The sequence below is a fragment of the Oncorhynchus masou genome, chromosome 9 (assembly GCF_036934945.1).
Source record: "Oncorhynchus masou masou isolate Uvic2021 chromosome 9, UVic_Omas_1.1, whole genome shotgun sequence".
Taxonomy (NCBI): Eukaryota; Metazoa; Chordata; class Actinopteri; order Salmoniformes; family Salmonidae; genus Oncorhynchus; species Oncorhynchus masou.
Window position 1 is genome coordinate 18,279,837 of NC_088220.1, and position 15,304 is coordinate 18,295,140.

At 42.9% G+C, this 15,304-nt stretch overlaps 1 protein-coding gene across 3 annotated transcripts in view; it reads left to right on the forward strand.

Moving 5' to 3' along the window:
- The window catches only part of micu3b (mitochondrial calcium uptake family, member 3b), a 40,319-nt gene that overhangs the window by 4,266 nt on the left and 20,749 nt on the right, over positions 1–15,304 (forward strand). Inside the window, exons 3-11 of one of the 3 annotated variants that reach the window (XM_064973363.1) lie at positions 1,303–1,334; positions 1,968–2,046; positions 4,013–4,060; positions 4,165–4,247; positions 4,344–4,415; positions 7,406–7,447; positions 11,451–11,543; positions 12,188–12,279; positions 12,847–13,018. In XM_064973363.1, coding sequence (XP_064829435.1) covers positions 1,303–1,334; positions 1,968–2,046; positions 4,013–4,060; positions 4,165–4,247; positions 4,344–4,415; positions 7,406–7,447; positions 11,451–11,543; positions 12,188–12,279; positions 12,847–13,018 — 713 coding nt within the window. The remainder of the gene's footprint in view (positions 1–1,302; positions 1,335–1,967; positions 2,047–4,012; positions 4,061–4,164; positions 4,248–4,343; positions 4,416–7,405; positions 7,448–11,450; positions 11,544–12,187; positions 12,280–12,846; positions 13,019–15,304) is intronic. The other 2 variants (XM_064973365.1, XM_064973364.1) reach the window with 2 other exon arrangements.

A 15,304-nucleotide genomic window follows, 5' to 3' on the forward strand; every position in this document is an offset into this window, starting at 1 on the left:
TTACAATTTCTGAGTTACAATTCAAATAAGGAAATCAGTCAATTGAAATACATTCATTAGGTCCTAATCTATGGATTTGACATGACTGGGCAGGGGCGCAGTCATTAGTGGGCCTGGGATGGCATAGGCCCACCCACTTTGGAGCCAAGCCCACCCACTGGGGAGCCAGGCCCAGCCAATCAGAATGAGTTTATCTCCACAAAACGACAGAAACACTCCTCAGTTTCATCAGCTCATCAGCTCCGGTAGGCTGGTCTCCGACGATCTCACAGGTGAAGAAGCCAGATGTGGAGATTCTGGACTGGCGTGGTTACACGTGGTCTGTGGTTGTGAGGCTGGTTGGACGTACTGCCAAATTCTCTAAAATGACGTTGGAGGCGGCTTATGGTAGAGAAAATAACATTAAATAATCTGGAAACAGCTTTGGCCGACATTCCTGCTGTCAGCATGCCAATTGCACGCTCCCTAAAAACTTGAGTCATCTGTGGCATTGCCAATCTGTGGCATCTGTGGCATTGTGCTGTGTGACAAAACTGCATATTTTGATCATGCTGATTAATCAGCTTCTTGATATGCCAATCCTGTCAGGTGGATTATTTTGGCAAAGGTGAAATGCTCACTAACAGGGATGTAAACACATTTTTGCACAGAAATAAGCTTTTTGTTCATATGAAAAATGTCTGGGAAATTTTATTTGAGGTCATAAAACATGGGACCAACATATGTTGCATTTATATTTTTGTTCAGTGTATTTTTACTGGAACACTGTGCTATGAAACCCCTAGGTCACTCTAATCTTTATACATTTCAGGCCTTGGTGTGAATGTGAATGAACTTTTCAGGGGATTAAATGCACAAATTGAGGATTTCCCCTTCCTCTTATATTTGCTTGTCCACCCAGACACCTCCGTTTGGTGGGAGAGCTCTACAAAGCAAAGGGTCATCATAACGGCTTCCTCCATCAGAAACAGACCTGAAAGTTATTGTCACTGTTATCATCCCTCTGGGGTGGTAGGGCCATGTGAATCACCTAGCCAGGTGTTTTTATGAAGCCAACGCCTTATCTTATGGCCAGGGACCTTTTTATTGGGTATTGGAATGCGTTCCTGGAGATATGGCACTCATGTTTCAGTACAGCCCCGAGTCCAGCTGTCCTTTCTTACACATAGCCACTTGTTTTTCCACCATAAAGTACATTATATGCTTGTTCATAGCATGCTGTGCGAATAATTGTAATTTTTTTCACCATGAATAATACTGTTCAGTTAATTTATTCTGAACAATACTTTTTTTTTTTTTTAGAAAAGAGGATTTGGAAGTCTCTAACAAAACAGGTGGGAGGTTTGTGATTACAGCACTGCATGCATTGACAAGTGTGAAAATGTATTTGAAATAGAACCCTGCTTTTCTCTTTTAAGAGAATAATCGATGGACACTGAGTGTACAAAAAAATTAGGAACACCTTCCAAATATTGAGTTGCACCCCCTTTTGCCCTCCAAACAGCCTCAATTTGTTGGGGCATGGACTCTACAAGGTGTCGAAAGCGTAACACAGGGATGCTGGCCCAGGTTGACTTCAATGCTTCCCACAGTTGTGTCAAGTTGGCTGGATGTCCTTTGGGTGGTGGACCATTCTTGATACACACAGGAAACTGTTGAGCGTGAAAAATCCAGCAGCGTTGCAGTTCTTGACACAAACCAGTGCACCTGTCACCTACTACCATACCCCGTTCAAAGGCACTTCAATCTTTTGTCTTGCCCATTCACCCTCTGAATGGCACACATTCACAATCCATGTCTCATTTGTCTCAAGGCTTAAAAATGATTCTTCATAGTGTCACCTCCCCTTCATCTACCATGGAAAAGGGTGTTCCTAATCTTACACTCAGTGTATAATAATTAATTATTCATGTTTGTGTACTGATTCTTCAAAGAGTAAACACTGTGATTTTCTTCCATTGTTGAAGGAGTTGGAACAGATGCTGGCAGACACGCCTCCTGTTTTTAAAGGATCATCCACTTTATTCAGGAACCTACGCCACCGAGGTAAGACTCCTTAACTCTCTCTATCATCAAGAATATGGCCAGTGGAATGTTTGCAGGTTCCATATACCAAATCAATCGAGAACAGAGTACAGGCAGTAAACACCATCTTATCTTTCCATCAATCAGTGATGTTGTCATTTGCTCTCAGGTAACCTTAGATACGAGGGTGAAGGAAATCTACCCTATATAGGATGTATCATTGATTAGCGATACCGTTACCAGTTATAATAAACTAAATCCCTGTACTGAGAATGAGATGTGCTTGTATTTTCAAAATAGTGTAGCGATCCTTGAAATATGAGCCACGTTACGATTCCCATCAAGTAGGTAAAATGTATTGCTGCAATGCATAGTGTTTGCCTTTTACACAAGAGACCCGGGTTCGCTTCCCACTCCCTCGATTCGCTACAATATTGACAAGCTGAGGAAAGGAGGTAATTGTAAATGTTCTTCAACGTTGTTATTTTCATGGAAACATGGTTCAAGCAACCTGTTCTCATTGCTCCCTGAAGAAGTGAACATCACTCCCTGCGTTTCAAACCCTGTGTTTGGTGTATAAGTTCTCCCTGCTCTCTCCTCTGTTGCTTTAGCTAAGTGCCAACGCTGGGATCTGGGGCTTTTAATCCTGCTGTTAAACATGGCGGTTTTGCCGAGAAAAAAAGGATTGGATTGATCAGCGAACAAAGCCTTGCTTTGAGAATGAGAGGTGCTGTTTGAACCCGGTTCTGTTGAGACACGTCCCACTGGCTGCCTCCTGATCACCATGGACATGATGAATCCTAAGAATGGAGTAGGATTACATCTCCGGTTCTGCCACTCTATACGAAGTGTTTCTGAGGAATTATTTCTATTGTCTGACAACATCTTCTTGAGCTCAGAGGTTGGAAGGGTTGGGGATTGGGGAGGGAAGGGGAGGGTTGGAGAGGGGAGGGAAGGTTTCTCTCTCCCTGAGTGAAGGTGTGTGTGTTATTGGTGAGACATGGCTAGAATCTTAAATATTTTTTCTCTCCAACCTATTTAACCCTTAAAAAGTCAGAGAACTTTAGTCATTTTAAGGCCCTATACATTTTCAACAGAGAAGTTCTCGAGCAGATCAAAGACTCATGTTGGGATGCACCATTTCATTGGGACTTTTCAACAGAAACTCTCTATTGGCATCCAGTACTTCCCCACCACATTCAACTATCCAAACGCAGACAAACATCAGATATCTGCAGAACTTTTATATGACAAGGAGTATCAGAAATATAAAGAAAGAGGATTTTATTGGATGCACTACCATAGTCCATTCATAGTATTTTTTCCTCCCAAGTGTCCTTTTTTGGGGGGAAATCTCCCTGGAGCAAAGGCCATACCTGAATCCTTTTCCCATAACACCCAGAGCTGTCTGTGCTTTAGTCACTGTCTTCTCCTGCAAACAAACGCTTGGGAATGCTTTCAGAGGCAGCAAGACAACCCTCCTCAGTCTACTGAGATGGACCCTGACAGTTACTCTTCTCTTCTTCTCGCAGTCACACAACAAAGGGAGTTCTAGAACACAAAAAGGAACAGGAAGCCGAATCAGGCATCCACAATCAGTGACAGATCACTGGAGAATGTTTTAAACCGTGTTATCCAAACAGAGGACGCACTGAAGCCAGCACTGGGGCTTCATTTTGTTTGGGGTTGTGTCCAGATAGGTCACTTACGTTGTAAAGCCTCTGTTTGTGTGATGAGAACACCAACCATGAATTAAGAGGCACCTTTCTAAGATGTTATCAATATGAAAGAGAAGATTAGCTGTTGTCTAAAGGTGTTGCACTGTTTCATGGGGTGTTTCATGCATGTGAAGAGTTAGGGCAGGACTTTGAAAAACTCTATATAACTCAAGTAAACTGCTAGACTAATGTTCAATTATTTTATGAACTTTCTATATACATTTATGACAGTCAAGATTAAAGCCAAACATTTGTATTTTTGTTTCCAGGCATCATCGGTTACACAGAGTATCTATTCCTGCTCTGCATTTTAACAAGTAAGTATGTTTGATTAGATATTTTATTTAAAAAAGAAAACATACGTAAGATGTTAGTTTGAACGTGGTTTCTTGTCTTATCTCTTTTCTCGGTCCTTTCCCAGAACCTCATTCTGGCTTTAAGATAGCTTTCAACATGTTTGATGCAGATGGAAACAAAATGGTGGACAAACGGGAGTTCTTGGTGGTATGTAATTATATTAAGGTTAAATGAGAAGGATAGTTCCTTTGGTTAGTGAGGGAAGTCTGAATAACATCGGAACATCTTCTGTCTTCTAACCAGCTTGAGGAAATCTTCCGTAAGAAAAAGGATAGAAAAGAAGCAGATGATGGTGCTCCAAGGTCTGACAAGCTGGTAAGGAGAGGCATTTCTTTCTGGAATATTCTCCGCATTTAGGCCATGCATTTATTCTAGGTATTAATTCCTGTAAAGTTCATTTAGATAGAAATTACAAAGAGCAATGTTTCCCCATTATACATTTAAAGTTTGGAACAATAAAATTGTCCTGCAGGAAGTATGGAAGTCAGGGAGAAAGTGTTTGAGCTGTAGACAGACATTATGGTGGATGTGGTAGACTGTAGACAGACCGCATGGTGGATGTGGTAGACTGTTGACAGACATTATGGTGGATGTGGTAGACTGTTGACAGACATTATGGTGGATGTGGTAGACTGTAGACAGACCGCATGGTGGATGTGGTAGACTGTTGACAGACATTATGGTGGATGTGGTAGACTGTAGACAGACCGCATGGTGGATGTGGTAGACTGTTGACAGACATTATGGTGGATGTGGTAGACTGTTGACAGACATTATGGTGGATGTGGTAGACTGTAGACAGACCGCATGGTGGATGTGGTAGACTGTTGACAGACATTATGGTGGATGTGGTAGACTGTTGACAGACATTATGGTGGATGTGGTAGACTGTAGACAGACCGCATGGTGGATGTGGTAGACTGTTGACAGACATTATGGTGGATGTGGTAGACTGTAGACGGATCGCATGGTGGATGTGGTAGACTGTTGACAGACATTATGGTGGATGTGGTAGGCTGTAGACAGACATGGTTAATGTGGTAGGCTGTAGATAGACAGTATGGTGGATGTAACACAAGGATTTGATCACAATAATAAGACAGACTATCTGAGTGAGGTCCTATCACATCAACAGTACAACAGGATTAGTCTTATTCAGTGAACCAATGAAAGGAGTGTACATTTTTGGAAATGTTTACATTAAAATGAATGTAAAGTCTTTAGATTGATAGACTATGAAATGTTTTGTGATAATGTCCTGTATTGTTGAAGACACCTTTGAACATAGAACAATGGACAGTCTTTCCTGCATGTTCTAACATGGTTCTATCTCTACCCTATCTCTAACATGGTTCTATCTCTACTCCATATCTCTAAAATGGTTCTATCTCTACCCTATCTCTAACATGGTTCTATCTCTACCCTTTCCCTAACATGGTTTTATCTCTACTCTATCTCTAACATGGTTCTATCTCTATCATGGTTCTATCTCTACCCTTTCCCTAACATGGTTCTATCGCTAACATGTTTCTATCTCTACCCTGTCTCTAACATGGTTTTATCTCTACTCTATCTCTAACATGGTTCTATCTCTAACATGGTTCTATCTCCAGCCTCTTTAACATGGTTCTATCTCTACCCCATATCTCTAACATGGTTCTATCTCTAACATGGTGGGTTCTATCTCTTCTATCTCTACCCTATCTCTAACATGGTTCTATCTCCAGCCTCTCTAACATGGTTCTATCTCTACCACATATCTCTAACATGGTTCTATCTCTACCCTATCTCTAACATGGTTCTATCTCTACCCTATCTCTAACATGGTTCTAGCTCTACCCTATCTCTAACATGGTTCTATCTCTACCTTTTCCCTAACATGGTTCTATCTCTACCCTATCTCTAACATGGTTTTATCTCTACTCTATCTCTAACATGGTTCTATCTCTAACATGGTTCTATCTCTACCCTGTCTCTAACATGGTTTTATCTCTACTCTATCTCTAACATGGTTCTTACCCTATCTCAAACATGGTTTTATCTCTACTCTAACATGGTTCTCTCTAACATGGTTCTATCTCTACCCTATGTCTAACATGGTTCTATGGTTCTAACCCTATGGTTTTATCTCTACTCTATCTCTAACATGGTTCTATCTCTAACATGGTTCTATCTCCAGCCTCTTTAACATGGTTCTATCTCTACCACATATCTCTAACATGGTTCTATCTCTACCCTATGGTTCTCCCTCTCTAACATGGTTCTATCTCTAACATGGTTTTATCTCTACTCTATCTCTAACATGGTTCTATCTCTAACATGGTTCTATCTCTACCCTACTCATGGTTCTACTCTCTCTAACATGGTTCTATCTCTACCCTATGTCTAACATGGTTCTATCTCTACCCTCTCTAACATGGTTCTATCTCTACCCTATCTCTAACATGGTTCTATCTCTACCCTATCTCTAACATGGTTCTATCTCTACCCTATGTCTAACATGGTTCTACCTCTACCTATCTCTCTCTGTCTAACATGGTTCTATCTCTACCCATGGTTCTCTAACATGGTTCTACAACATGGTTCTATCTCTACCCTATGGTTCTAACATGGTTCTATCTCTATCTCTACCTCTACTCTCTAACATGGTTCTATCTCTACCCTATGTCTAACATGGTTCTACCTCTACCTCTCTAACATGGTTCTATCTCTACCCTATGTCTAACATGGTTCTAACATGGTTTATATCTCATACTCTATCTCTAACATGGTTCTATCTCTACCCTATCTCTAACATGGTTCTATCTCTCTACTATCTCTAACATGGTTCTATCTCTACCCTATCTCTACCCTCTCTAACATGGTTCTATCTCTAAACATGGTTCTATCTCTACCCTATCTCTAACATGGTTCTACCTCTACCCTCTCTAACATGGTTCTATCTCTACCCTATGTCTAACATGGTCTCTAACATGGTTCTATCTCTACCCTGTCTCTAACATGGTTCTACCTCTACCCTCTCTAACATGGTTCTATCTCTACCCTATGTCTAACATGGTTCTACCTCTACCCTCTCTAACATGGTTCTATCTCTACCCTGTCTCTAACATGGTTCTATCTCTACCCTATGTCTATGGTTCTACCTCTACCCTCTCTATGGTTCTATCTCTCTCTACCCTGCTATCTCTATGGTTTATAGAACATGGTTCTACACCCTATCTCTAACATGGTTCTATCTCTACCCTGTCTCTAACATGGTTCTATATCTTGCATGCCCGCATCCATCTTTCCCCTGCATTTTATAGAACTTACAACTGTATGGGAACCGGGAGTCCCGTGCACAGAGAGTATGTATTCTCCCTCTCACCAGAATATCTGTACTTTCTGTTATGTGTTTTCTTCTTGGCTAGCCTGTTGCATGTGGCCTATTTTGCTTATCAAAAATGTAAGGAATCTACTGTAGTAACTTAGCCAAGTGAGCTAATGGGCATGAAAACCACGGAAGCCATTCCATGCTAAACGCATTGATGGTATTACTGTATCTTGGCCTTCTCATGTGCAAGGTTAGCAGAGCGTCATGCGAGCTGCGAGGTAGCCAGGACAATGCAGCCGTAATGGGTCCAGTCCAAACTCTGGCTGTGCCGCTGGACTGCCACAGCAGAGCAGATGATTTATGTACTGGCCTGCTGTCTGTCAGAGTGGCTGGCTGAGCGATGGGTTCCTTTTCAAAAGGCCCTTATCTGAAGACTGACAGCATTCCTCCCGGACCCCCATGTTTTATTTTTACAGTTTCTTAAAAAGGGGTATTTGGGCTCGGGTTACCTTTTGTGGTGGGCTTGACCATGCTGATCGGCGTGCCAGTCAGTGAGAGCTATAGAGCTAGTACTGCTAGAATGAATGTCTCAACACAGACACATAGAAAAGGGTGCTGCTGCAGCTAGCAAGAAGAAAACCAGTGCTTTTGAGATGGTTGTTTTAAGAGCTGTCGGGTTAAGGTGTGTCTTGGTTTTGATTTGTTCTGCATCACTCAAGGTATCCTCTCAGAGAATGGTTCAAAAGGCACATCTTTTCAAACTCTACATGACAGGCATGTCTTGAAACCTGCGGTTGGGCTTTCCCCACCCGTGTATTCTAATTACAAACATTTCATACTCTTTTAATGGGCCGAGATGGAGAGAGAGCAGCGGCACATTAAAGACTTAGTAATTAGTTCTGGGATCAAGTCATGAATCTCCCTCTGGTGAAGAGCGATGAAGCGGAGAGGAAGAGGTGTTTTATCAGCTGTCTCAACTGTCTCATTCCCCTGCCAGGCATAGAAAAAGAATAAGATAAATAAATATTATGAAATGAAGCAAGACACATTTTGAGGACATGTGTTAGAGGATCTGGCCCTCACTGGTTGGCTGTTCGTGGTGCCTTTGAACAAGGCGATGTCGAGACATGAGAGACATCGAGAACCAGGGCAAAAAGGATGAGGTAAAAAAAATCTGCACTTGTCAACAGAGTGTTTTGCTCACCTGTGGGTGGAGGCAGAAGTTGGCCCTGGAAAACTGTTTCGCTGGGATTATTTGTTTCAAGGAATGTCCTAGAGCTAAAACCTGATAGAATGGTGAACAGTACTGCAGTTGAAGTCAGAAGTTTATATACACTTAGGTTGGAGTCATTAAAACTTGTTTTTCAATCACTCCACAAATTTCTTGTTAACATACTATAGTTTTGGCAAGTCGGTTAGGACATCTACTTTGTGCATTACACAAGTAATTTTTCCAACAATTGTTTACAGACAGATGATTTCACTTATAATTCACTGTATCACAATTCCAGTGGGTCAGAAGTTTACATACACTAAGTTGACTGTGCCTTTAAACAGCTTGGAAAATTCCAGAAAATGATGTCATGGCTTTAGAAGCTTCTGATAGGCTAATTTACATCATTTGAGTCAATTGGAGGTGTACCTGTGGATGTATGTCAAGGCCTACCTTCAAACTCAGTGCCTCTTTGTCTGACATCATGGGAAAATCAAAAGAAATCAGCCAAGATCTCAGAAAAATCAATGTAGAACTCCACAAGTCTGGTTCATCCTTCGGAGCAATTTCCAAACTCCTGAAGGTACCACGTTCATCTGTACAAACAATTGTATGCAAGTATAAACACCATGGGACCATGCAGCCGTCATACCGCTCAGGAAGGAGACGTGTTCTGTCTCATAGAAATGAGCGTACTTGGTGCGAAAAGTGCAAATCAATCCCAGAACAAAAGCAAAGGACCTTTTGATGAGCAAAAAGGTACAAAAGTATCTATATCCACAGTAAAACAGGTCCTATATCGACATAACCTGAAAGGCCGCTCAGCAAGGAAGAGGCCACTGCTTCAAAACCACCATAAAAAAGCCAGAATACGGTTTGCAACTGCACATGGGGACAAAGATCGTACTTTTTGGAGAAATGTCTACTGGTCTGATGAAACAAAAATAGAACTGTTTGGCCATAATGACCATCGTTATGTTTGGAGGAAATAGGGTGACACTTGCAAGCCGAATAACACCATCCCAACCGTGAAGCACGGGGTGGCAGCATCATGTTGTGGGGGTGCTTTGCTGCAGGAGGGACTGGTGCACTTCACAAAATAGATGGAACCATGAGGAGGAAAATTATGTGCATATATTGAAGCAAAACATCTCAAGACATCAGTCAGGATGTTAAAGCTTGGTCGCAAATGGGTCTTCCAAATGGACAATGGCCACAAGCATACTTCCAAAGTTGTGGCGAAATGGCTTAAGGACAGCAAAGTCAAGGTATTGGAGTGGCCATCACAAAGCCCTAACCTCAATCCCATAGAAAATGTGTGGGCAGAACTGAAAAAGCATGTGCGAGCAAGGAGGCCTACAAACCTGACTCAGTTACACCAGCTCTGTCAGGAGGAATGGGCAAAAATTCACCCAACTTATTGTGGGAAGCTTGTGGAAGGCTACCTGAAACGTTTGACCCAAGTTAAACAATTTAAAGGCAATGCTACCAAATACTAATTGAGTGTATGCAAACTTCTGACCCACTGAGAATGTGATGTGAAGAAATAAAAGCTGAAATAAATCATTCTCTCTACTATTATTCTGACATTTCACATTCTTAAAATAAAGTGGTGATCCTAATCTGACCTAAAACAGGGAATTTTTCCTTGGATTAAATGTCAGGAATTGTGAAACACTGAGTTTAAATGTATTTGGCTAAGGTGTGTGTAAACATCCAACTTCAACTGTACATGTAATGCTATCATTCACATAACTAGTATTACTAGTACTGTTACCAAAGAGTAATAATGCTAGACTCTACATTATTATATCAATAGGACTGCAGGAGTAAAGGAATTCACTGTTGCATGACCTTACTGAGTGAGAGTTGGTCACACTGGTGAGAAGCAGCCTTGTTTGTTTGATGTCACACTAGTCCAGACATAACATTCACTTGGATGAAAAAGACACTGACTTCCACAGACACTTTGGGATGCTGCATTTGAAAGAATCGTTGTATTCTTGAAATGTATTGGATGGTTTCCATTGCCCATGATTATACAAGAGTGACAACATTTTCTCATTGATAGGGTGTAACCTGCCTCCCCCTCTGGGACATGGTAGGGTGGGCCACTATCAACTACAATGAACAAAGAGAGATATCATTCCAAAATGTTTATTTAATCACAATCTGATCCCATTTCACAAGTGTGGATGAAAAGTACACCGTAACCTGCATTCAGCTTGCAGCTATGTTCAAACGATGATGTATTCAGATTGAGTGGATTCAGTTACACTGTAAACCTGTCATGAATTCACCCTTCACGCCCTGTGTGTCTCGGACATATGCAGCTGTCTTGGCTGAATTCCTCGCCAGAAGGCTGCATGCTCCAGTGCAGAGCAGAGCTCACAGCTTTATGGATGGGGTGTTTCAGTCTTTCACAGACTTCCTAGATATGTGGTTACTATACTGACAGTGAGGACTTCTCAGCACTCATGTCCTGTCTAAGACTGCCTGGCTGGGTGGTTGGATGTCAGAGAGTTGTTTTACTGTTGTAACTGCAAGGATGAGTTCAGTAGTGTCAATCAGTTCAAATCAGTTGGCTATTTGAAAGATACTCTGCCTGTCTGTCGGTCAGTCTGTTTGTCTATTCATCTGTCTGTTTCTAGTTCTGTCTGTCCGTCCGTCTGTCCATCTCTACTTCTCTCTGTCCGTCAGTCTGTTTGCCTGTTTTTGTGTGTGTGTTTAATGCTAATGCCTGATGTTAATGCTGTTAATGTCTGCCAGATGTGCTCTGTCGTCATCTAACAGCTCTGCCTCCACTACTCTACCACCATCACAGGTCCTTAGAAAAGAGGCCCAGCAGTTAGAGCCCCGGGGCATGTGGGATGCTCTGAGAAAGGGGGCAAGCCAAGCTCTCTTTTCTGACCTGGAGGTAGCTACACATGTCTTGTTTTCAGATGTGTCCCTTTCCTATTTAACCTGTAGGTGTTTACGGGTTCTCTTGATTAGGTCTGTGTAATGTTGTGTCTTAAATGTCACATGATATGGTATCATGCTCAATACATTGATTTATTTTGTTGTTGATGATAAACTATGTTGTTGACCCTAGTTTGGTTGATGACTCTGATATGGCTCAGTACCATGTGTAACATGACTCTGATATGGCTCAGTACCATGTGTAACATGACTCTGATATGGCTCAGTACCATGTGTAACTGTCAGGAGAAGGGAAAATGCTGGAAGTTCAACGTTGGTCTCCCTGTGTTTCCTAGCCACATATAAACCATTAACATAGTCAATTGTAAAATGACGGAGGTGTGCTACATTTACACATTGATATTAGACAATGAAGGGAGCATAAAAGCATTTGTCTGCATTTGTGTTGTTCAAGAGCTCTGTATGTGGCACTTGGCTGCATGTTTCTACGTACAAGCATGTGTGTGTTTGTGTGAGTCAAATGTATTTTGCATGGTTGGGTCTTTGTGGATAAATGGTCCTCGTGGTCGGCCATAAGTGGTCCATTTCTTTATGAGGAATGGAAGTCAGACTAAATCACACATTTGTTTTCCCTCCCAGAATATAGATGAAAATATGACCGACACGACCCTGCTGGTTCATTTCTTCGGGAAAAAGGGAAAGGCAGAGTTGGGCTTCGATGATTTTTACAGGCAAGTAGGGAAATGTACAAAAACTCCAACTTACATCTTGCATTTGCAGTGTCAGATATATATACAATGTGCAACAAAGTACTGAGTAAGGGTCTCAATACTTTCCGAATGCGCTGTATATAATGTACAATACACAATTGTAATTTCTACTAATTATATAAATATTTGCACATTTGAATGAATCATACTCATCCTAACTCATTGTGGTAGCTATAGTCAGGTACCCCGTCCAGTGTCCCCTCTCTCTGTACGGTATGTGAGTTAGTGGTGGCATTACCTATTACCAGTGCCTCTGTCTCCCTCTTTACTTCTCTGTCTCCCTCTCCATCTCTCTGTCTCCCTCATCACCTCGCTGTCTCCCTCTCCACTCCTCTGTCTCCCTCTCCACCCCTCTGTTTCCCTCTCCACCCCTCTCTATCTCCCTCTTCACTCCTCTCTGCCTCCCTCTCCTCCCTGTCTCCCTCTCCACCCCTCTCTTTCTCCCTCTCCACCCTTCTCTGTCTCCCTCTCCACCCTTCTCTGTTTCCCTCTCCACCCCTCTCTGTCTCCCTCTCCATCCCTCCCCAGATTCATGGACAACTTGCAGACAGAGGTGCTTGAGATTGAGTTCCTGTCCTATTCCAAAGGCCTGCCTATCATCAGTGAGGAGGACTTTGCCCACATCCTGTTGCGTTTCACCAACGTAGATGACATTGCAGGTTACCTGGACAATGTGCGCAAGAGCATTACAGATGAGAAGGTGATTGTGGAGCGCTTGCAATGTAGTCTTTGCCTTATGCTAACACACTCAAGCACCCTAAGGCTCCCCCTCACCTCAAACTACTCCATCCTCCATCCCCCCTCACCTCAAATTAACTCCATCTCCCCTCACCTCAAATGACCTCCATCCCCCTTCACCTCAAACTACCTCCATCCCCCTTCACCTCAAACTACCTCCATCCCCCTCACCTAAAACTACCTACATCTCATCTCAAACTACCTCCATCTCCTCTCACCTCAAACTACCTCCATCTCACCTCAAACTACCTCCATTTCCCCTTACCTCAAACTACCTCCATCTCCCCTGACCTCAAACTACCTCCATCTCCCCTCACCTCAAACTACCTCTATCCCCCTCACCTTAAACTACCTCCATCTCCCCTCACCTCAAACTACCTCCATATCACCTCAATCTACCTCCATCCCCCTCACCTCAAACTACCTCCATATCACCTCAATCTACCTCCATCCCCCTCACCTCAAACTACCTTCATCTCCCCTCACCTCAAACTACCGCCATTTACCTCCATCTCCCCTCACCTTAAACTACCTCCATCCCCCCTCACCTCAAACTACCTCAATTTACCTCCATCTCACCTCAAACTACATCTATCCCCCCTCACCTAAAACTACCTCCTCCCTGCTCACCTCAAACTACCTCCATCTCACCTCAAACTACCTCCATCCCCGCTCACCTCACACTACCTCCATCCCCCTCACCTAAAACTACCTCTATCCCCCCTCACCTTAAACTACCTCCATCCCCCTCACCTAAAACTACCTACATCTCATCTCAAACTACCTCCGTCTCCCCTCACCTTAAACTACCTCCATCCCCCTCACCTAAAACTACCTACATCTCATCTCAAACTACCTCCATCTCCCCTCACCTAAAACTACCTCCGTCTCCCCTCACCTAAAACTACCTCCATCCCCCCTCACCTCAAACTACCTCCATCTCCGCTCACCTCAAACTATCTACATCCCACCTCACCTCAAACTACCTCCATCTCAGCTCACCTCAAACTACCTCCATATCACCTCAATCTACCTCCATCCCCCTCACCTCAAACTACCACCATATCACCTCAATCTACCTCCATCTCCCTCACCTATTACTTCCTCCATATCACCTCAATCTACCTCCACCCCCCACCTAAAACTTCCTCCATCTCCCCTCACCTCAAACTACCTCCATATCACCTCAATCTACCTCCATCCCCCTCACTTCAAACTACCATCATATCACCTCAATCTACCTCCATCCCCTCACCTAAAACTACCTTCATATCACCTCAAACTACCACCATATCACCTCAATCTACCTCCATCTCCCCTCACCCCAAACTACCACCATATCACCTCAATCTACCTCCATCTCCCCTCACCCCAAACTACCACCATATAACCTCAATCTACCTCCATCTCCCCTAACCTCAAACTACCACCATATCACCTCAATCTACCTCCCTCCCCCCACCTCAAACTACCACCATATCACCTAAAACTTCCTCCATCCCCCTCACCTAAAACTACCTCCATATCACCTCAATCTACCTCCATCCCCCTCACCTCAAACTACCACCATATCACCTCAAACTACCTCCATCCCCCTCCTCCACCCCTTTACTGTCACCTCCCAGAAACCCCCCCTCAACCCTCCAGACGACCCCCCCCTCCCCCATAACCCCCACCAGATGATCCCCCCTACACACCCGCTCAGCCCTTTGCCCTTGACTCACCAACACCCCTGGCCCCCAAGGCAACTCAACCTAAATACCCTCATAGCCTTTTGTTCCAAACACATGCAAGTGTGCTTTACTTAGTTTGGAAGTGTGAGATTGATTTAGTCAACCAGTAATCAACTGGTCATTCTCATGTTTTTCAATCAATTAAATCTTATTTTCTATTTTCAGTTTTGACAAAAAAGAAGATTAAATGTTACTTATTTAGCAATAAACTGAGTGGCAATAATGTGTAGAGTGGTATCAGGTAACCAGCTTGCCATAACATAGATAGTGATACACCAAGATGGAATGGGATTTCTTATTGTGTAATTTCTGTTCTGTGGTATTACTGAAATGATTAATGTGGACATACTATCTAACCAAATACTTGTCTGAAAACTTCTCTGTTGTTTTTCACTTGCGGTGAAGGCAACCGTGAATTAGTTGCTGAGTGAAACTTTCACATTTTAGGTTTTTAGTTTGTTTTTCATTCGACACACTGACCCACACATAAAGAGGTGAGCAGCTTCTCAGCGGGC